Here is a 22,665-nt window from a genome sequence, read left to right as displayed (position 1 = left end):
GCATAATACATCGTGACATTTTTCCTGTCCACTGAATGTGTTTTATAATATCATATTTGATTGCTAAGTACTGTTCCTTTACGCCCATTTTAGAATTATTTTAGCCAGTTGTCACTTTTTGAATATGTAAGTTGTTCCTTTCTCGGTTATTAAGGCAACTTTGTTAAAGCTTTATTTTATACCATGAAAAAGTGCCTTCCATTTATCCTTATGGGTTGATTAAACTTTATACAGCACGTCTTCGGCATTTTAGATTTTGCATTTGAAATTTCAGCTACTTTTGAGTATGTTCACAATACTCATGGGCTTGGCGGTTTGTCTTAGGACCCAACCCTCACAATATAAGGAAGCGGTGCGATATTTATAAGGATTGAGGAATGGAGATGAAGTTGAAAATAACTTCTCAGGATCTGAAGGCGTTTATTTTCCACATTACTTTTTAATTTCATATGTCTCTGCTCATGGAAATCTGAGCTATCTTCAGAAATATGTATTCCTCCCTCATAGTTGTCCTCTAACTGATCTGATAGTTTCCTAGGTAACCACTGCATCAACATTTATATAATGCTGAGTTTGAAAGCTGGGATAAAATAAATTTTAAAAATATTACTGAAAGCAGTGATAAATTGAGGGCATAGCATTCAGAGAGAGCTCTGGGCTGTATCGGTAGACTGGGAATTTTCAGCATATGTGTAGTTTTGAAGGCATGAACTGTACGTGCTCTTTCCAAGAGAGAGCAAAACAAATGAGAAGAGAGTGAAGGAAGGAAGCCCCACGAACACAGACATTGAAGGAGCAGCTAATGGAATGATTTCATGCAGAGCTATGGAGGTTTGAGGGACAGGACGATTAAATGAGATGGTAGCTGCAAGGTGGGCAAGGGGTTGGGGAGGGGTGAGTTCTGGAATGAGGTCAGTAGAGCCAGGTGTTGCAAAGACGTCTACGTGGATAAAGGCTGGAAAGCATCCTTTGTATTTTGTAGTTAGGTCATCATAGACCTTTAGCTTAGAGGGTTCCTTGCCAGGCTGCAGTGGAAGATGAATGGGAGGAGGGGAGTAGGGAAAGTGAGAGTCAACTCTTTTTTGAAGCTTTTGCCTATGAAGAGAAGGAGTGGGAGAAGTTCAGGAGAGAAAACAAGATCGAAAGTTATCTTTTTGGCTGGTTTTACTTTAAGTAGAAATGAGTGAGATTTGTGCGTTTTCTGAGTTGGAAAGAGGGCAGAGAGGAAAAGGTTTAAAGACATATAAAGGAAGAAACAGGAGGGAAACGTAAGAAGTATAGTATTAGCATTTGTAGGTTTCGTTTTAAAATTAAATTATTAAAATTAAGATTTTTCTTTAAAAAAATGAAACAATAAAAATTCCTACTCTGCCTTTCAATCAACAGGTCTTCTAATGCATTTGTAAAAACAAGCACTTGTAAATTTATTGTGAAGCAGCCCAGAAGGACATCTGCAAAGTTGAGCCATGCTTCTAACTTGAGCAAGTCTGTGGGTAGTTAGACCTCATAGAGCATAATGGCGCCCTAGCTAATGTATACTCCCCGTGTGACTGCTCCACTGACACCCGGTGTATTGCTCCTCCACACAAGCTGTGAGGCAGTCAAGGAGGGAGTTTAGTCACTATTTCACAAACGAGCAATCCTGGATGGCAGGTGCCAATGCCCAAGGTGCCTCAGCCAGGCAGTGGTTGATCTGCATCTTGATGCTCCATCTCCTCATTTCCTGGCCAGAGCATCTTTAATGATGAACCCATTTGCTTCCCTGGTTGTAATCCCTCTCATCTGTTTAGTCTTAAAAGTGCTTTGACAACCATGGGTTCTTTTTTTTTTTTCCTTTTCTTTTTTTTTGCGGTACGCGGGCCTCTCACTGCTGTGGCCTCTCCCGTTGCGGAGCACAGGCTCCGGACGCGCAGGCTCAGCGGCCATGGCTCACGGGCCCAGCCGCTCCGCGGCATGTGGGATCTTCCCGGACCGGGGCACGAACCCGCGTCCCCTGCATCGGCAGGCGGACTCTCAACCACTGCGCCACCAGGGAAGCCCCATGGTTTCTTTTGATTATACTTCAACTTGAAAGAGCCAGGAAAGAATCTTTCCATGCAAGGATCCTGATGTCGAGAGCAGTACATGGCTAACTGAAATGCCTTGCAAAACTCTGAAATATTTTGAGTTCGAGTTATCGCCTGTGTCCTTCCAGGGCACCAGTGACAAAGTTGCAGACATCTGTTAAGTTCTGTGTTCGTCAGTTCATACCTGTTGACACCCAGAAGCAGGTGTGTTAAAGTCACCTTTGGAAAAAGGAGGAAAGACTTTCCACCCTGGCTCCGAGCCTTCCCATTATTTCCTCCTCTTACCATATCTTTTTGAGTTGAGAGACATGTTGTTTGGCCTTCCGTGGGAAATGTAATGACGACAAGGTTGCCCACTTTTAAATCTCTAAGACAAAGTATATTTTGTCTTTTTGATCTACTTGAGAAACTTGTCGAAAGCAGGAAGAACAGAGGTATAGCATCTCAGGATTAAAGGGATGGAGAGCAAACCATTTACAGACTTTTTTTTTTTTTTTTTTTTTTTTTGCGGTACGCGGGCCTCTCACTGCTGTGACCTCTCCCGTTGCGGAGCACAGGCTCCGGACGCGCAGGCTCAGCAGCCATGGCTCACGGGCCCAGCCGCTCCGCGTCATGTGGGATCTTCCCGGACCGGGGCATGAACCCGTGTCACCTGCATCGGCAGGCGGACTCTCAACCACTGCGCCACCAGGGAAACCCATTTACAGACATTTTAATACTTCACTTATCTAGCCTAGACCATAGCTCAGCATGGGCACAGACCATTGGTAGCTTTAATTATTACCTGACAAAGGCTGGCATATGCAAATCCCAGAGTTATGCAGGGAGTTCTGGTCACCCGGAAGCCTGAGTTCTAAAGACTGTTTAGTAGGATGAGATTTTCAAATGGCTAAATCATTAAGGTTATGGGCAAAATTTGACTAGAGGCTTGTGAGAGAAAGGAGGGGACCCTCTCTTGGATTGTTTAGTCAAGAATGCAGCATAGAGGGAGTTGCTGTTTAAAGGGTATAGGGTTTCAGTTTTGCAGGATGAAAACGTTCCGGGGGTTAGTTGCACAACAATGTACAGATACTTAACACTACTAAACTGTACACTTAAAAATGGTTAAGATGGTAAATTTTTAATTATGTGTGTGCTACCATAGTGAAAGAAATGCGGGATAGTTAACCCAGACATTATTATATAGAGTTCATCCTAGTTTTCTTTGACCTCCTTTTTGTCTTAGGTACTAGGTACATTTCCCATGCTATTAAGACATGTGTATCATCTCGTCTTGGAAAAATCCTTCCTAGCTTAAGAAGGAAACCTCTGGACTGAGTTCAGGAAAGCTGAGACAGGGTTTTTGTGTGCATCTCACCTTCTTGCTGTACTTTCTTGCTTCTTTCTGACTCACTAGGCATTACCCTAAGGAGCTTCTGCTTCGTTGTTTACGGTTGACCAGCACATTCACTAGTAAGAAAAACCAGGGGGAGTTAGCAATCTTTGCTAGAAAGAAGCCACTTCAAAATAAGTTTTATTAGAGATGATTGGGCAAAGGTTAAATTATTACCATACCAATGGGCTATTAAAGAGCAGCTTATTATAATTGTATTTATTAATAAGTCAGGATAGGAGGAAAAGGCAATAAGCACAGGTAATTTAAAGGAATTTGATGTATCATGTTCTGGTTTTGTAGACTAAGTGCTTTTTAGGAACAATTGATTAAAAACTCCACTCTTGGGCTTCCCTGGTGGCACATTGGTTAAGAGTCCGCCTGCCAATGCAGGGGACACAGGTTCGAGCCCTGGTCCAGGAAGATCCCACATGCCGTGGAGCAACTTAAGCCCGTGTGCCACAACTACTGAGCCTGTGCTCTAGAGCCCGTGAGCCTCACTACTGAAGCCCGCACGCCTAGAGCCCGTGCTCCGCAACAAGGGAAGCCACCGCAATGAGAAGCCCACGCACCGCAACGAAGAGTAGCCCCCGCTCGCCACAACTAGAGAAAGCCCGCGCACAGCAACGAAGACCCAACTCAGCCAAAGATAAATACATAAATAATTCATAAAAAAAAAACTAAAACAAAAAACACCACCCTTGCTGTTAGTTAACAGATCTACTAAAATAGACATGACATGAAGCACTGTGGCACATAGGGGTGGCTCCTGATCAGAGCTCTGCTGTCCTGTTTGGTTCTGAATGATGAGCATGTGATTCAGGAGGAAAGACTAGGCATGTTTATTCTTTTAAAAAATAATAGTATTTCCCTATTCCTTTAAATGCATTATTTAGGAGCATTTTGACCTTATATCTTCTTTGTTGCTCTTCCTAACAGCAATGTTAATACCTGTTGAGTAGATATTGTCATATCCTCATACCCCTTTTCTAGATGAGGGAACAGAGTTGGAGAGATTAAGTGACTTGCCTAAAAGTCTACACAGCCTACCACAGATTGTGAACTTATTGGGTCCCTTCTCTCCCTTGGGTAGTTAATGAGTTGTACTGGGGGTCTCTGTAGTCTGGTTGTCCAGCTGTGCGTGCTCCTTGAACCTCTGGGTTCACAGCTGAATCAATAGGCCTGACGCATGTTGGCCTGGAGTTCTTGAGTACAGATGCGATCTTGGATTTGCCTGGGAAAGAACCCTGAGTACTCCCACACACGTTGGTAAAGGTCTCTGAAGAGTAAACCCTGACCCTGCTACCATTCTGTGCCTATAAATCTTAAGTGTTTAGTTCTTTGAAAGAACTGTCTCTTTTTGGCCTAAGTCTAGAGCCAGCTGAGATATTGGTAAAGGGGTCAGATCAATAGAGATCAGACTCTCAGCTTTATTATTCTTAAAGACTGTATTGGAGGACGTAGATTAGATGCCTGGAGAAATGGGCTTTTGACACACCTCTGAATGAACTTCAGGTGCTATACTGCAAGCTTCCCTGGTGAGGATGGTGAGGGTTGTGGGGTCGAACCTGCCCTTCTCAGCTCACCGCACTGGGGAGAGTATAGATTATAATGTACCCACTTTCCCTATAGGAAGGGGGCCAGGTCACTTATGCCCAATCAGGTAACTCCTCTCCTAGAAGAGGAATGCAGAGGTGCGAGTGTTATGCAGAGGAGTGTTATCCAGCCAAGGCCCGCCTCAGGGAAATCTGAGGCGTGGGAGGAACTATTCCTCCCTCACAGCTGTTAACTTTCTAACTCATCTGTAAATTTCCTAGATAGCTCCATCAACATTCATAATGCTTACCTATTACTATTGATCCTTTATTACATAGAAGTGGATTTAAATAAGTTCGTATTAGAGATGCATTTGGACATTTTAAAAGTGTTAACTGTTCGATTGGGTGTGCACTTATTTTAAATAATTGATTTATCAAGTAAAAGAGGCAAGGAACTTAGAAGTACAGCATTATTATATATTGGTTTTTTAGACTTCTATTCATTTTAACACAAATCATAAAAATCCCCTCTCTGCCTTTAAGCAACAGTTCTCATGAAGCAGATAGGGTTAATATTGGGTCATTAGATTATGTGCAAAGTGTGGAGAAGCTTCGCCAGGTCATAAAGTATGAGTGTGTATGTGGTTCTTATCAGGCAAGGTTGGGCAGTTTGACACTCTTAGATAATTATACTAATGCCTCAGTATATATAAGTGCTTATATTTTTATTTCCATGAGCATACCTGATTTTTATAACTACCTTATAAAGTAGTAACAGCAGGCTTGACTATCCCCATCATACAGATAAGGAAACGGAAACTTAGGGAGGTAAGGTGGGCTGTTCAAGGCTTCAGAGCTGGGGATTGGTGGAGATGAGACTTTTTTCTTTATAACACTACTTTTATGTTTTAAAATCTTTATAAATCAAAATTTCATCATAAAAGTGACATGAACAGAGTTTAAATAATATAGAAAGAGGAGAAAAAAAGTCACCAGTTACCTCTCTACCCAACATAGCATCAGTATAAATTGTGAGTTCTCAGAGGACAGAAACAACATCTCCAGGTAAATAACTGAAAATGGCATTGCGAGTCTGAGCTCAGGTTATCTAGGACCACAGTTTTAGTGGAATTAGTACACAATAAGAAATTTTTGATGGAGGGTCTTGAAGCAAAGGGGCTCCTGGGCTCTTGAATGCAGTAGAAACTTTTTCTGGATGCACTTAGCAAAGAACCCAGAATTCCTGTCTGCCTGCTGCTGGCTTGATCCATAATGGCCCTCTTCTCCCTGCGCTCCTGCCCCCATCCTCAAATCTTCATAAATAATAAAATTCTGACATGTTGATTATCTTATAGGGAATATAACCTTTATGTTTCAAAGGGCTAAGTTTTCACTTCTGTTTGCCCTTATAGCCAGTAAGGTTTTTTTTGTTTTGTTTTGTTTTTTGTTCTTTTTGCGTTACGCGGGCCTCTCACTGTTGTGGCCTCTTCCGTTGCGGACCACAGGCTCCGGACGCGCAGGCTCAGCGGCCACGGCTCACGGGCCCAGCCGCTCCGCAGCAGGTGGGATCTTCCCGGGCCGGGGCACGAACCTGCGTCCCCTGTATCGGCAGGCGGACTCTCAACCGCTGCGCCACCAGAGAAGCCCCCTTGGCTGTTTTTAAATAGTCGGACTCATCACTCTAGGCTGGTTGGACCGGTGTTATGAGGCTGAGCGGAAGGGTTTATGTAGTAAGTGTGGCTGCCATTTTAGGTCCTTGATTGAAGGGGGCAGTGTGATTGAACACCTGTTTTAGGCAGAATAGACTGAGGGTGGTGTCCAGAAAAATTAGTATCATCTGGGAGCTTGCTGAGTCCATCCCAGGCCTACGGAGTCAGAAACTCTGGTGGTGTGGCCTAGTGGTATTGTTTTAACAAGCCCTCTGGTGAGTTGAATGCACGCTAAAGTTTGAGAGCCGCTTAAGCACAGCTGGTACTACGAAGGCATTCTTGGAGACTGTTTCAGAATTCAGGCTTGAAGTGGTGATCGTCTCAGTTAATGTGGCGGCAGCGGGAATGGAGAGAACAGCTGACCCCCAGACGTGTGAGAAGTCCTAGCTGAGATTCCACTTGCTCTCTTGGTCATTCTTTGTGGAACACATGGTAGCACTGGTATTCTGGAGGGGAGGGGGTCTTAATTTCATGTGAACAGGTTAGTAAAACGCTTAGAAGGGTTGAGTTCACTGTGTTTGGAGGTGCCGAGCGCCCACTTCTGTTTCTCCCTCTGAGCTGGGCTTGCAAGTGCATCCACCCAGGTGCCAGTGTGGCCAGCTGAGATGCAGAGGTGGCTGTTTCTGTGGCAAGGGGACCGGTATCTGTTCTCAGCCCATTTCTTGGTAACAAAACATGAGCTGTACTCTGAGAGAACTGGTGGGAGTGGAAATTAAGAGAACAGGTGAGAGGTAACACTGAAACACCTAATGGTTGAAGGGACGGGGTGATGAGGGAGGGAGTGGGCATTGCTGAGCTAAAAATTTCCTTTTGTTCTTAGAATAGAGTCCATCTTCTCGGGTGGGAGGGAGGGAGACGCAAGAGGGAGGGGATATGGGGATATATGTATACGTATAGCTGATTCACTTTGTTATAAAGCAGAAACTAACACACCATTGTAAAGCAATTATACTGCAATAAAGATGTTTAAAAAAGTAAATTAATTAAAAAAATAAAATAGCATTGCTATTTAAAACAAAAACAACAAAACAAAGTCCATCTTCTCCGCCACCATGGTGTCTGTTCTGTGCCTGCTTTCTGTCCTCATTCCTCCCGCTCTCGGCCTTGCTCTCACCGCATTCCCAGCTTAGAACCTCCCTTCTCCCCACAACCCAGGTATTCTCGTGGCGGCCTCCATTCTGCAGCACTTGGATGTCACCCTCTTCAAGAACTTTCTATGAGCATCCTCATTAATGTTGGGCCTCACCCCACCCCCTTCCCCAACCAGTTTCTTCCCCAGACCACTTATCCCAGTATGAGATGATCTTAGTTACTGGTCTCCTTGTTTTAAGTCAGCCCTCCCTCCGCAGCTCTTCCACAGCCGGGAACCCTATGGGTCTGCTCAGTGTGTATTCCCAACACCTAGAAGAGTGTCTGGTGTGTAGTTAGAGCTCCATAAATATTAGCTGAGTGAATTCTAGGTAGAGATTTGATTGCGGGGGGGCAGGTAGGGGGAGGAAGTAGGGGGAGAAATGTGTCTATAGACACCAGGCAGCAAATGACAGCTTGGCAGGCAGTGGAGGTGAAACAGCATAAATCCAAGAGACATTCAGGAACTAACACTGACAAAATTTGGAGCTGGACTGATATGGAAGGTATTAAGCAATTTACTTGTGAAAAATTTTCATGAGAGAGGTTTGTGAACTCCTAGCATTCGTATTTGACCTCTTCATTCACTAGAAACTTAAGGGCAGAGCAATTCTATGTTAGTATTAGGGTTCTTCAGAGAAAGAAGACCAGTAGGAGATATATCGAGATGGGGGGGGGGAGAGAGAGAGAGAGAGAGAGAGAGAGAGAAGAGAGATTGATTTGTCATGGGAATTGGCTCATGTGATTATCAAAGCCGAGATGTTCCATGGTCTGCTGTCTGCAAGCTGCAGAACCAGGAAAGCCGGTGGTGCAGTTCAGTTGAAACCCGACAGCCCGGTAACCAGAAGCACAAGAGAGGAGACGATAGATGTCCCAGCTCAGATAGAGAAGAGATCACGCGTTCCCCCTTCCTCTGCCTTTTTGTTCTATCCTGGCCCCCAACGGATTGGCTGATGCCCACCTACATTGGGGAAGGCCATCTGCTTTACTCAGTTCACCAATTCAAAGCCTAATCTCTTCCAGAAACACCCTCACAGACCCAAAAATAATGTTGTACCAGCTATGTAGACATCGCTTAGCCCATTCAAGTTGCCTTAGAAAATTAACCATCACAAAATGAGCTTTCCAGCTAACCCCTTTTCCAAGAGCTTGTCTCCTTTCTGCACCACCCTGGAGGAGAGATGCTTTTAGGTCCCAGGCATAAGGAATTCTGTTTCTGAGCGTCTCGCAGAGCAGCGCTCTATCCCCCCAACGCATCCGGCCACTCAACAATACTTACGGGGTTGTAGTATGTTCTAGATACAACCAAAGGCCCTGGGGGCATAACAGTGACTAAAACAACCTCCTTGCATTTATATCCTAGAGAGGGAAGATAGCCAAAGACAAACAGGTCCACAAATATAGGCACAAGATATTTTGGATGGTAATAAGTGGTATAGAGCAGACAAAACAATGAGAGAGGTTGGGCTGAGGTCAGCGAGGCAGGTCTTGAGTTGGTGCTTTTTGAGCTGATATCTGAATAACAAGAAGGAACCAGCCATGAGAAGACCTGGGGGCAGAGGGTGGGCGGTTCCCTGCAGCACCTTCAGAACCCACTTCTGGAAGATGAGTAACTGAAGTGGGATTTTTGTTTTCCTGCTTAAAAAATGAATATGGAGAGGATGGTGGCACAGAAATTCAACTTTCAGCACTTTGAAATGAATCATTGTACTGCTTATTTCCTTACTGACATACTTTCTTGTTAAATGTTGTTACACAAAACATTTTACAGATGGCTGTCATTTTAAAGGGCAGAATTTCTATCAATCATAAATAATTAACATGAGTTTCAAAAAAGGGTAAAATCATGACTCATACAGATGTAAAAATGAACAGATGTTAAAAATTTTACTTAACTCATTAATCAGGGAGAGAACTAGGCAGATGTTAAAACAGATTTGAAGGAGATATCAAAACAGCACAAATTTATATGGAGTAAAGGAATGTTGAAATGAATGTGCAAATTCAGGCAAAACTAGCTTCTTCCACAGTGGAGGAGGGAAGTCGATTGAAGGCCAGGACAGAATTTACTTGTGTTAAGTAACAAGTTCAACTGACTAAATTTGAAGATCTAATTGTCTTTATTAAACTCTTTGTGAATTGGGCAGCATCCCATCTAGCAATAGAAAGGAGCTCCTTCAGGCTGCAGGAAAGGAAAGGTTTTTCAAGGCAGAGAAGAAGCAGGGGAATGAGGAAATTAATAGCAAAGAATGCATTGTTTTAGGCTAGGTTGCCCTCCTAAGGGGAGTGGAAGGGGTCTATCAGTGGATTTCCAAGTGCTGTTCAGGAAATTCCAGGTTGGCTGGTTATAGGTCACATTCTTGGAGAAGGTTGGGACTGTAATTAGGTTAGCTTTAAGTCCTGGTGGGGCTTAGCATAAATGACTCCATTTTGCTGCCTGTTGTCTCTTTTCTTTTAACATCTTTATTGGAGTATAATTGCTTTACAATGGTGTGTTACTTTCTGCTGTATAACAAAGTGAATCAGCTATACATATACATATATCCCCATATCTCTTCCCTCTTGCATCTCCCTCCCACCCTCCCTATCCCACCCTTCTAGGTGGTAACAAAGCCCCGAGCTAATCTCCCTGTGCTATGGGCTGCTTCCCACTAGCTATCTGTTTTGCGTTTGGTAGTGTATGTATGTCCATGCCACTCACTTTGTCCCAGCTTACCCTCCCCCCCCCCCCCCCCCCCGTATCCTCAAGTCCATTCTCTAGTAGGTCTGTGTCTTCCCTGTATCCTCAAGTCCATTCTCTAGTAGGTCTGTGTCTTTATTCCTGTCTTGCCCCTAGGTTCTTCATGACCTTTTTTTTTTAGATTCCATATATATGTGTTAGCATATGGTATTTGTTTTTCTCTTTCTGACTTACTTCACTCTGTATGACAGACTCTAGGTCCATCTGCCTCACTACAAATAACTCAATTTTGTTTCGTTTTATGGCTGAGTAATATTCCATTGTATATATGTGCCACATCTTCTTTATCCATTCATCTGTCGATGGACACTTAGGTTGCTTTCCTGGCTATTGTAAACAGAACTGCAATGACATTGTGGTACATGACTCTTTGAATTATGGTTTTCTCAGGGTATATGCCCAGTAGTGGGATCGCTGGGTCATATGGTAGTTCTATTTTTAGTTTTTTAAGGACCCTCCATACTGTTCTCCATAGTGGCTGTATCAATTTACATTCCCACCAACAGTGGAAGAGGGTTCCCTTTTCTCCACACCCTCTCCAGCATTTATTGTTTGTAGATTTTTTTGATGACTGGGCCTGTTGTCTCTTTTTTAACACGTGTCTATAGATAACAATTATTTTGTATTGATATCAGTTACGTATAATTTACAGAGCTGTAAGATAATTCCTGTGGAATCAAAAACAAATAACCCGGCAGGGTCTTCTTTAGATTTTAGACAATGCAGTTTTCCACGGACATACATTCTTACCCCTACATAATCAAACTAAAACAAAATAACCTCTGCTCCCACTCATGAATAGATGTAGTTCCTGCACTTGTGATCTTTGGAGTGATGGAGGGACTGTCATCTACTAAGTGCCTGCTATGAGCATTATTTGTCAATTTGTTCCATCTTCAAAACAGCCCCATGAAGTAGTTGGTGGTGTTCCCATTTTACAGATGAGAAAGTCAAGTTCCCAGAGGTTAGAGACACAGCTAGTAAGTGACAGAGTTAGAATTCCAGCCTGTCCTTCTGTCTCCAAAGTGTACACGTGCGCGCGCGCACGCGCACACACACACACACACACACACTCCCTGTGACAACTTGCTAAAAGTAAAAACTGTAGAAATTCTGTGTATTTTTTTCTTGATCTTTAGGTCACTGTCAACCAAGGTGGATCTCAGGAGTGGCCTGGAAGAATGTGCAATGGCACTGAACTTATTTCTAAGTAACAAATTTACAGATGCCTTAGAATTGCTTCGACCATGGTAATTAACTTTATTTCTTTTAGATAAAATATATTTTTTTGGATGCTTTTGATGATTCTGTTTCTGATGTCATTCTTGTCAGTTAATTTTTCTGCACTTCCTCCTGAATATTTATAAACTAATTTGGTTGAGACCCCTAAATGTTGATTAGTTTTAATATCCAGTTAAGAAATCTGTCTTTTCAACTTTTATTGGTAGAGCATTTCTGATTCTTTCTTCTATCTTAATTTCTATACTTGTTCAAATAGTGTCATCTTATTAGTTTCATAGAGCTTCATTTGGCTTTCTTCAGTGAAATATTTTTATGGATATTTCTCTGAAACTTAAATATCATTGAGAAAAGTTTCTTTTGAAATAGGCATGGGTGGACGTCCCTGGTGGTGCAGTGGTTAAGAATCCACCTGCCAATGTAGGGGACACGGGTTTGATCCCTTTTCTGGGAAGATCCCACATGCCGCGGAGCAAATAAGCCTGTGAGCCACAACTACTGAGCCTGCGCTCTAGAGCCCAGGAGCCACAACTACTGAGTCTGTGTGCCTAGAGCCTGTGCTCTGCAACAAGAGAAGCCACTACAATGAGAGGCATGCACACCACAACAAGGAGTAGCCCCTGCTTAACCACAACTAGAGAAAAGCCTGTGCCCAGCCACGAAGACCCAATGCAGCCAAAAATAAATAAATAAGATAAATAAATTAAAAAAAAAAGAAATGGGTGTGGGAAGAACTAAAATATGGTAATCTCAGATGCTAAAAAGAAATTTAAGGTAATAAAAATCTTACTGGGACTCCCTATTTATGTGATAAATCACTGAGGCAGTTTCATTTCAATTAATAGTACCTGTTAATTCTGATGATGTGGCAGCAAAACCTACGCTTCGCCTTCTTACTAGGCCTCACTTTGACTCCAGTGTGACTAGAGCTCGGCAGGAATAATCTTGCCTTGTGCCTCCAAACACAGTGTCTTACTTGGATGAAGCTTAGACCTCAGATAATAATTTCAAGACAGTTATGTGGGCACAGAGTGGGACTCTCATTCCTTTGAGGAGTCTGTAGGGTGAGCAGGGTGATGCGACTCTGGTCATTGCCTTTGAATCTTAGAAATTAATGTGCCTACTGAGGCTGTGGTAATTCTCAGACTTAGAAGAGCTGCGATTGGTTAGCATTTCAGAGGTTAAGAACAGATGATAAAACAGATGGTGAAGTCCCCGGCCTACGGAAATTGCCCAGGGCTGTCTCCACCCAATGCTTGTCTCACATCCTCTACCTCGGGGCTTCCCAACTCCCGGGCCACAGACAGGTACTGGTCCGTGGCGTGTTAGGAACTGGGCCGCACAGCAGGAGGTGAGTGGCGGGTGAGAAAGTGAAGCTTCATCTGCATTTACAGCCACTCCCCATTGCTCGCATTACCGCCTGAACTCTGCTTCCTGTCAGGTCAGTGGTGGCATTAGATTCTCATAGGAGCGCGAACACTGCTGTGAACTGTGCATGTGAGGGTCTAGGTTGCGTGCTCCTTCTGAGAATCTAATGCCTCATGATCTGAGGTAGAGCTCAGGGGTGATGCTAGCACTGGGGAGTGGCTGCAAATACAGATTGTCATTAGCAGAGAGGTTTGACTGCACAGAGACCATAATAAATCCATGTGCTTGAATCATCCAGAAACCCCTCCACCCCAACCCCATTTGTTCGTGGAAAAATTGTCTTCCACGAAACTGGTCCCTGGTGCCAAAAAGGTTGGGGACCGCTGCTCTACCTTGCCTGTATCTGCCTTTTTCCTTCTGTCCTTCTTAGTCCTTCAGACCTCTCTGTCTGTCTGTCTGTCTCTTCATCTTCTGTCTCTATATGCCTCTGTCTTCCTCTCTCCCTCCCTCTCTTTCTCTCTCTGCCTGTTGTTCTCTCCTTGTCTCTCCTGTCTCAATCTGCCTGCCTGTCTCCTTTGTTTTTTATTCAAAGAGTCTCCATTTTTTCTCCTTCAGTGACACCCAGCTGGTCATAATATGGAATGAAAATAAATGACAGTCTTACACTTAGTCAAGTTTTATATTCTCTGATCTTTATGCATGTTTCACTGTTAAACATATGTTTTTCCCACTTGAATACTTTTTTTTCCCCTTGGAGAAGCTTTTGGTTTAAAATGTGGGGTTTATATAACATTGTAAATCAACTACACTTCAATAAAAAAATTTTTTTTTAAATGTGAGGTTTAAAACCACAATTGCTGATTCACTTTGGGCTCCTCATTCCTTTTTTTTCTTTCTTTTTTCTTTTTTTGAATAGCCAGTGCCCTCACTGTTTGGGACTAACTGCAAATTACCAAAGGTTGTTTAGACTGTTTCTTGGGGGGAAGTATACTGTGGCTTGTATTTGTTTTGCAGAGCAGCAAAAAAAAAAAAGTATTTTAAAAATGTATTTGAATTAAAAAATAAAACCATGCATTAATATTGTAGATCTTATAAATAACTAATTAACATAGCTTAAGAAGTTTTGAGGAAAGAGATGGTGAGGTTTTCATAGCCTGAGAGTCTGGGATGTGCCATCCATTCAGACTGAATGTCCTTAAGAATCGAACACATAACTTGATAATTTGAATTATCCAGAACTTTAATCAGGATTCCCAGATAATGGGATTAGATTCGGTAAGAGATCTACCATGAATTTTTGTCTGGGCCCTTTGTGGCTGACCTAACTTATTGCAAAAGTCTTGCTTCCTCGTGGCCTCTGGCTGGGAGAAGGGAGGGGATGATTTTAAACAAGACTTACCTTTCAAAAACTATATCAGAATTTCTCTGTCACAAACTATGTTTCCAGTGGCCTTTATTTTAGCACTTATTTCAGAGCAAAGGACGGTACACTGCTTCTTGTACAACTGGGAAAAATTGGGTTTGCTTTGAAACATTTTCTAGGAAATGAGTCAGCAGGCTGCCCCCTTGTGCTCAAACAGGGAACAGCATATGCCGCACTCTGCTTCAACCTGGAAAGTTTTGTGCTGCCTGCGTGGGCTTGAATTGGAAAGTCCTCAGAGTTTGAGTTCTTTAGGGCATGTCTTTCATAGTCCATATTATTTTAGTGATCATAGTGAAGGAGTAAAAGTCGTTACTGTGAAAGTCACGTCATGGGTTTACTAGAATTTCTTGTGATTAGTTTCAGATGAGACCTGAATGCTTTTCAGTTGAATTGAAATGTAGTAATTTCCGTGTTCTCCCCAGGGCTAAGGACAGCATGTACCATGCCTTGGGCTACAGTACCATTGTGGTGCTGCAGGCCGTCATGACCTTCGAGCAACAGGACATCCAAAATGGCATTTCTGCCATGAAGGACGCCTTACAAACTTGCCAAAAGTATGAGCTGAGTAATTAAATACTTGAGACACGCCTACAAGCCTTTCTGTCTGTGTGACAAAATGGATGCACTTAGCCTGACAGAGAGCTCTGTTGGAAGTTGGCCACGGTTATAGAAAAGGACTTGAGCATCACAGGTTCCTGGTCTCATGTAGTTTTATGTACGGGAGATAAAAATATTTCCACTAAAGAATTATAGTAGGATGCTGGGATGGCGGAACACGTGGCATCTGTATCTTCCACTTTTCTCGTTGGTACTTGAACTACCGAGAAGGGCTGAGGATTTCAGTGGGATTAGCAGCAAGCATCTCTCGGGGTCCCCCTGGTGGAGCGTTTAGGTACCACATGCCAAGCCAGGCCAAGCAAGGAGCATTCTTCTTTTATGTGGGAAATGCTGCGAAGTCAGAAGGGAGTCTTTTATTTGTCTAAATAGACATATTTAAACACTTTTGCTTGGTGTAAATGACATGGAATTTCAGTTTTATTTTAATCTTTGTGTGTATAGGAAGCTCCTAGCAAAAGCTGTTAACTAGCATTGGTGAATTTTAACATTGCTGAAATTATGTCCTCTTGTAATTATGTTTCCAGCCCCTCAAGGGAAGAGAGTTTCCAAACACTGCACTCTAACTCCATTCTTAACCCGTGACGAGGTGACCCTTAACAACAGAAATACTGATTTTAGCCATAGAGATCAGGGAAGGTGCATGACAGGGTTAGTATTGACTGTTGCGTGTATGTTTGTCCATGCACTTGTTCAGTAAGCTTGGGTTAAATGCCCACAGGATGCCAGTGCTGGGAGCTGGGTGTGCAGGGTTCAAAAGGGTGGTCTCTGCCCCAGAGATTTTAGGGTTTAGAGTTCTGTTTTGGTGACTCTTTGGTGTGATTGTGACTGAAATGAATGTCAAATGAAAGTGAGCTTGATTATTGTCATTTTTTTCTTTCTACTTCCCATCTCCCCTTCTACTTATACTCTGCAGATACAGGAAAAAATGCACAGTCGTAGAATCTTTCTCAAGTCTTCTTTCTAGAGGATCATTGGAACAGCTGACTGAAGGTAAGAGGCCTTTAAAAGGTTTTTTTCCTTTCTTTGAAAAACTAAAATGTGGTCATGCTCATAAAATTCAACACTTAAGTGTATAATATAAAGTAAATGGAATGTCTTTTTCTCTTCCCCATAATACTCACCCTCTAGAAGTAACCACTGTTAATAGTTGGTTTTCAAGCCTTGCAGACTTTTCTGTGTACATGTACAAATATATACAGAAGGTACACATAGGATTTTTGTAGTTTTTCATTTTTTGCTAATGTAGAATCATGTGATACATGTTAGGCTACAATGTAATTTTTGGCAATTGACTTTTTCCATGTCAAGACATATAAATTGTACTTCATTCTATTTAATAGCTATTTAGTATTCCTTAGGACAGGTGCCACCAGTTACTTACTTTGTCTCTATCGAAGGGCAGTTACATTGTTTTTTTCGCTATTACAAATAATGCCTTCATGCATTTTTGTAAGTATTTCATAGGATAGATTGCTAGAAGTGGAATTACTGGGACTATTTGAAAATAGAAAACATTTATAGATATTGACAGTTTTTTCTACAAAAAATTAGGTCAGTTTATATTCTTACCACCCATGTACAAAAGTTTCTATTTTTCCGCAAGCTATTAATTTTTTCCTCAAGGTCAAAGTAATTTTGATACCTTTAAAATAATGATGATGTTTCACAGTATGGAAAATGTTTGGTTTGTGGACATTTAGGAATATTCAAGAATCCAGGAATCTCTGCAGCATTTGATCAGATGGCTGGGAGGAAATGACTCCTTTTGCTGTCAGTTGCTTGATATTCCACAGAGATTAGGGCAAAAGTTCTATGATCAGCCCTGTTTTATTAGTGTTATTCTCTAATCAGGATGGTTTATAAGAAAGGAGCATCCCAGTACACCTGTAGAAGAGAAAATAACATCTTTCAAATGAGGCCATTGTAGAGTAAAGCTTCTGCCGTCCAAGGAGCATTTGTGCCTGTGTTGTCATTGTCAAATTTGTTCTCTGGAAGAGGTAACACAAAATCGTTACAGTAGCTGTAGCCGATTAAGGCAGGAGCAATTCTGGATACATCTGTCTGTCATTCCTAGTGGTCAAGGGTGTGCCAGACACATTTTTGAGTGTGTTTCATTATGAAGTTTTGTTTGCTTTGTTAGAAGAGTATTATCAACTTGTTATGGACATTGGAGAACTTGGGCTCACTAGAGTGTTGATAACAGAGGATTACGAGACTTGTTCCAAAAGGTATGATGCTGGCCCTGCAGCTGTCATACAGCAGAGTAGATTTCACTGGTTCCTCCAGGCAGCTGAAGCCAATCATCTTTTTCTCCAGAAACTGACCTCCAAGGACCCTTAAGAGTTTATTTATCCCCTTGATTTCAGATAGACTATGTTTTCATATTTTTCATCTTAGGGCCATTTATGTAAATTGGCCCCAGGAGACCTAAAGTCCACTAAAGTAGGTCAGTGGGAAATTAAATGGGCCCCAAAGAAATTTGACTCATTTATATTCTTCTGTTTTCCTCTATATGGCTTCTCTCCAGTGGCCCATTTCCCCCTGCCTCCCTTTTTCTTTGCAATATAAAGCCTGGCATTTGAGATTCTTTTTTAACCTTAGTTTACAAAAGAATGGCATGGTATTATTGGTATAAATCTGAATAATAATAATAACTTAAAACATAATAATGCCCTATTTTTTTTTTTTTTTTTTTTTTTTTGTGGTACACGGGCCTCTCACTGTTGTGGCCTCTCCCGTTGTGGAGCACAGGCTCCGGACGTGCAGGCTCAGCAGCCATGGCCCAGTTGCTCTGTGGCATGTGGGATCTTCCCGGACTGGGGCACGAACCCGTGTCCCCTGCATCGGCAGGCGGACTCTCAACCACTGCGCCACCAGAGAAGCCCAATGCCCTATTTTTTAAAGGCACTCTCTATGTGTGAGACACTGTCGTTGATGCTTTCCTTAGCATTGTCCAATCTAACCTGTGTAACCTCCTTTTTATAGACTAGAAAGTGATGTTCAGAGAGATTAGACAAATGGTCCAAGATTACCTGCTTAGCAGAGCAGAGTTCAAACCCGATCTGCCTTTCCCTAAGCCACATAACCCCACACCTTCTCCTGTAGTTGGGTAGAAAAGGGCACGAAATGTGTCACATATGGATGAAGGAAATGTTGAATTATTTCTGTGTCAGACATCTTGAAAATAGATGGTACTGTTCTTATCTTTTTATTGTGTCTTTGGGCGTGGCATATTTAGAAATATTGAAAAATAAACAGCAATGAGATACCACTACACACCTATGAGAGTGTCCAAAATCTGGAACACTGACGACACCAAATGTTGGTGAGGATGTGGAGGAACAGGAACTCTCATTCATGGCTGGTGGGAATGCAAATGGTACAGCCGCTTTGGAAGATAGTATGGTAGTTTCTTACAAAACTAGGAGCTGAAAACTTGTGTTAACCCCCAAATCTGCAAATGAATGTTTATGGCAGCTTTATTCAGAACTTGTCCTTCAATAGGTGAATGGATAAATAATAAAGTATGGTACATCCAGACAGTGGAATATTATGCAGTGCTAAAAAGAAATGAGCTATCAAGCCATGAAAAGACGTGTAGGAGCCTTAAATGCATATTCCTAAGTGAAAGACACCAATCTGAAAAGGCAACCTACTGTATGATTCCAAGCATATAAGATTCTGGAAAAGGCAAAACTATGGAGACAGTAAAAAGGTCAATGGTTGCCAGGGGATGAATAGGTGGAACACAGAATTTTTAGGGCAGTGAAAAATACTGACACCATAGTGATAGATACATGTCATTATACATTTGTCCAAACCCATAGAATGTGCAACACCAAGAGTTCAGGCTAATGTAAACTGCGGACTTTGGGTAATTATGATGTGTCAGTGGAGGTTTGTCACTTGTAACAAATGTACCACTTTGGAGGGCATGTTGATAATGGGAGAGGTTATGCGTGTTTTGGGGGGAAAGGGATATATGGGAAATCTCTGTACCTTCCCCTCAATTTTTCTGTGAACCTAAAACTACTCTTAAAAAATAAGGTCTTAATTTAAAAATTATGAAAATAAATCAGGCTGTGACTTGAACCTATTCTGAAATAAGGTTTATTTAGACTTTTATGTCTGAAGGCATGCTTAGCTGACAGTTCAGTGCATAATGAAGATATTTCCTTCCGTGAACTGAGGCATTTATAATTAAAAGATGTTCTGGTAGGTACCTATTTGTAAATGCCAAATGTCTAATTTTGAGAGCTAAGGGCTGCCCAATATAAATCAATCAGAGTGAAGAAATAAGACTTTTATAAATTAAATTGCATTTATTCCTAATGAGTTTGGCTGTTGCTGCAACCCAAACAGACTTTGTGTTCAAGGGAGCATGTCAAAACATTGTGGATTTAGGGTGCACTTTGTTTTTCCTCTTGGTAATTTCCATTTCCATCCTTGAATGGCTGGTTTTCTGCAGGAGCGAGGATATTTAATTAAACTTTTTGTGGGTTTAACATGGGACACACCCATTCGTCCTTCCTCATGGCTGGCATATTGCCCTAAATGGCTTTCAAATTGCCTTTAAAAACCGACGTTTATATACAGTGCTTAGGATGTGCAAGGAATTTCATATGAAGATTCCTTACGTGCAGAATACAGAGTTCAAACTTTCTTCCCTTTTATCTCTGGCTTCTTGTTACGTCGTTTGTGCTGCTCTTTGCCTTGTCCATCTTTAGCTTAACTCTGATCCATCTGCCCTTCTGCTCAGATGTCTGCAAGGACTCACCATTGTCTACCAAATGAAGCCCAGACTCTGATATTCAAGGTCGTCCATAATTCAGCCCCGACTTACGTTTCCAGGCCCATTGCCCACTCGTCCCTGCACACACCTCGTGCTTCAGCCAAAGGTGCACCGCTGGACTTGCCACGCAGGGCTCCGTGCTCCTTGCCTTTGCTCATGTTGCTTCTCTCCCAGCAGCCGCTTCCCTGCCTTCTTGGCACACGCCCCAAGCCAGCCATCTGGGTTACTGAGCAGGCTTTCAAAGTGAATAATTACTAACAATTCCCACTTTGTTACAAGTTTCCCTGGAAGGAGGATATTCAAGTGAGTCTGTAAAAATAAAAGTTACCAGTTTTTCTCCCACTGAACACATGGAGAAAATTCAGGGGCACACTTGGAGGTGAGGTGTTCCGAAGGACGGAGATTGTGGCTGCTGATGCTGCCAGACTGCGCGGGGGCCACAGCTCCTCGACTTTGGCCTGTTGTGCGTCTGGCCCCATCTTATGCGTGCTGTTGGAAGATCTTAGTTGCATTGTTGCTTCTTTGTAAATCAGCCTTTGGAATATGAGCGTGGCAGGAAAGTGAACCTGTTTGTGAGAACTAGTAGTGTGTGTGTGTGTGTGAGTGTGTGTGTGAGACAGTGTGTGTGTGTGTGTGTGTGTGTGTGTGTGTGTGTGTGTGTGTGTGTGTGTGTGGTCGGGAGGGGTCCTGTGTGTGTAAGTGAAAGCAATAAAGCGCTAGTTCTCATCCAGTTAGATTCAACAATGTTCCCATTAACACAGAGATACCCCGTTTTTCAGTTACTTACATCACATAAAGATGTTCTACTTTCTGAACTTTTGGCAAAAAGCATGCCATGGACCAAGGGCAGTAATCTTAGTGAAAGTAGCTGATGCATATTGAGGGCTTACTCTGCCCAGTGAGCTTCACAGGCAGCACCTGGTTGAATTCTTCTGCTCTGAAGTAGAGATGTCATTAGCTGGACTTTAGGAACAAGGAAACCAGCAGAGAGAGGGAGGGTAGCTTGCTCGAGGTTCTACAACTAGTACATGGCAGGGCCTTCCCTGCCACCTAGGCCGTGAAATACCGCAAAGCTCATTTACTTAAATAACACACCAGTTTGCATCCCATGGATAAAACGGGAATCTGCTGATTTTGTTTATGCAAAAAAAAAAAAAAAAGAAAAAAAGAAAATGCAAAGATTTCTCCCTCCCCAATCTCTGCAGGTATCATGGATAGGCCACGTGTTTTGGGGCACTCCCCGTGTCCCAGGGATACATACGTAGTTTTATGTAGCCCTTTTGTGAGTGCCTTGTTCCTGCACTAGATATCTCAGTGATCCAAATAGCCCCAAACTGTGCTAGTGTGAACTTTTTTACATCAAGTCTTCCCTGAATGAAGAGTCATGAGTTGGGCATGCAGGCCAGTTCTTTTTCCTAGAACCCTAGGGAATTACTGCTTTCTCTTCAAGTTAATAGCATGCCTAACCATTGTCATGACTATCATGCCTTCATGTTTTAGAAGGTAGAATTAGTATATTTAAGTTAGATTTCCAATCTATAACTGTGTTAAACTTGCCTGTTCCCGTTAAGTTAAAAGATAAGTTGTTTCCTTTTTTCCAATAATTGCTTTTACATTTTGGTTTTTACATTTTGGTGAGCTGAGTTTGGGTCTTTGACACCAGGGGCCTGACTCTTGGCAGTTATATGTGAATGGAGCCAAAGATAACTTCCCCGAAGCATTTCATGCATTCTGGAAAATTCTTGCTGAGGGCCTGAGAACTGAGGTCAGCATTCCACTTTTATGGAAGCACCAAAGCAACCTAGGTTTTTATTGTCTCCCTTGGGCTCATTTATCTACCCGTCTTTTCTGAACATCTCAGAGCAATTACTGTGGATATGGGATTTTCCTTAATATATTTTTATTTGTCTTTAATAGAGGAAATGCATGCCGAAATCTGTTATGCCGAGTGCCTCCTACAGAAAGCAGCCCTCACGTTTGTGCAGGTAATGAACATTTGGCTTAGAATCAGCGTCGCCCGGGAAGCCTGCCAACTACGACATAGAAGAAATGTGGCTCGTTCTATGTCAGTGCTTCAGTTCTTCTGACTTAGAGTCGTAGTGGAAGATATTTGTTATTACTGATAAACTTTGGCTGAAAGAAGACCCTGGGTTTTTTTTTTTTCCTACTCAAATGCACTTAAAATTCTGTTTTGAACTTCGCTTTATTGGCAACCACTGCCTTTTGAAGAAGCTGTCTTGCAACTACCTCACCTGATTTCAGGCTGCTGCTCTGTATGAGGACTGTGAGGTTATCCCTCTTCGTGCTTGCTAATGGTGGAGGGCTGCACACGGGAGTGACCGGCTGCAGGAGGCTTCAGCACCCTTGGCTGTTCCCTTCTTGCATCAGATGCTTCAGCAAAGCTTAGTTATGCATGCGTCGAGAGCCAACCTTCCCATGTATACCTCAGATTTTATTTCCCCGCTCTTTGTATTTTCATTCCCCTTTCTTTTCTTTCTTATTTTGGAAGGGCAGTTAAAAAAAGTCACTAAACAAAACAATGACTCCTTTTCTCATGGGGCATTTAAATTTCACCTCCAGGAATTGTTACCATCAGTACCTTGCCTGTCATTGTAGCTTCCAGTTCTTCTAAAAAATATGGATTTTAACATGGTGGCCACACAGGTGGCGGG

The 22,665-nt window shown here is 42.4% G+C and overlaps 1 protein-coding gene across 2 annotated transcripts in view; it reads left to right on the top strand.

The window, feature by feature from the left end:
- TTC39B (tetratricopeptide repeat domain 39B) overlaps positions 1-22,665 on the top strand; it is a gene marked incomplete at its 3' end in the record, with an annotated part of 131,524 nt that overhangs the window by 66,424 nt on the left and 42,435 nt on the right. The window contains exons 4-7 of one of the 2 annotated variants that reach the window (XM_082842853.1): positions 11,693-11,803; positions 15,006-15,137; positions 16,115-16,191; positions 21,911-21,978. In XM_082842853.1, the coding sequence (XP_082698979.1) occupies positions 11,693-11,803; positions 15,006-15,137; positions 16,115-16,191; positions 21,911-21,978 (388 nt within the window). The remainder of the gene's footprint in view (positions 1-11,692; positions 11,804-15,005; positions 15,138-16,114; positions 16,192-21,910; positions 21,979-22,665) is intronic. The other variant, XM_082842854.1, reaches the window with a different exon arrangement.

The sequence above is a fragment of the Leucopleurus acutus genome (assembly GCF_964270905.1).
Source record: "Leucopleurus acutus genome assembly, chromosome: 7".
In the NCBI taxonomy this organism is placed as follows: Eukaryota; Metazoa; Chordata; class Mammalia; order Artiodactyla; family Delphinidae; genus Leucopleurus; species Leucopleurus acutus.
This window is presented reverse-complemented; position numbering and strand designations above follow the sequence as displayed.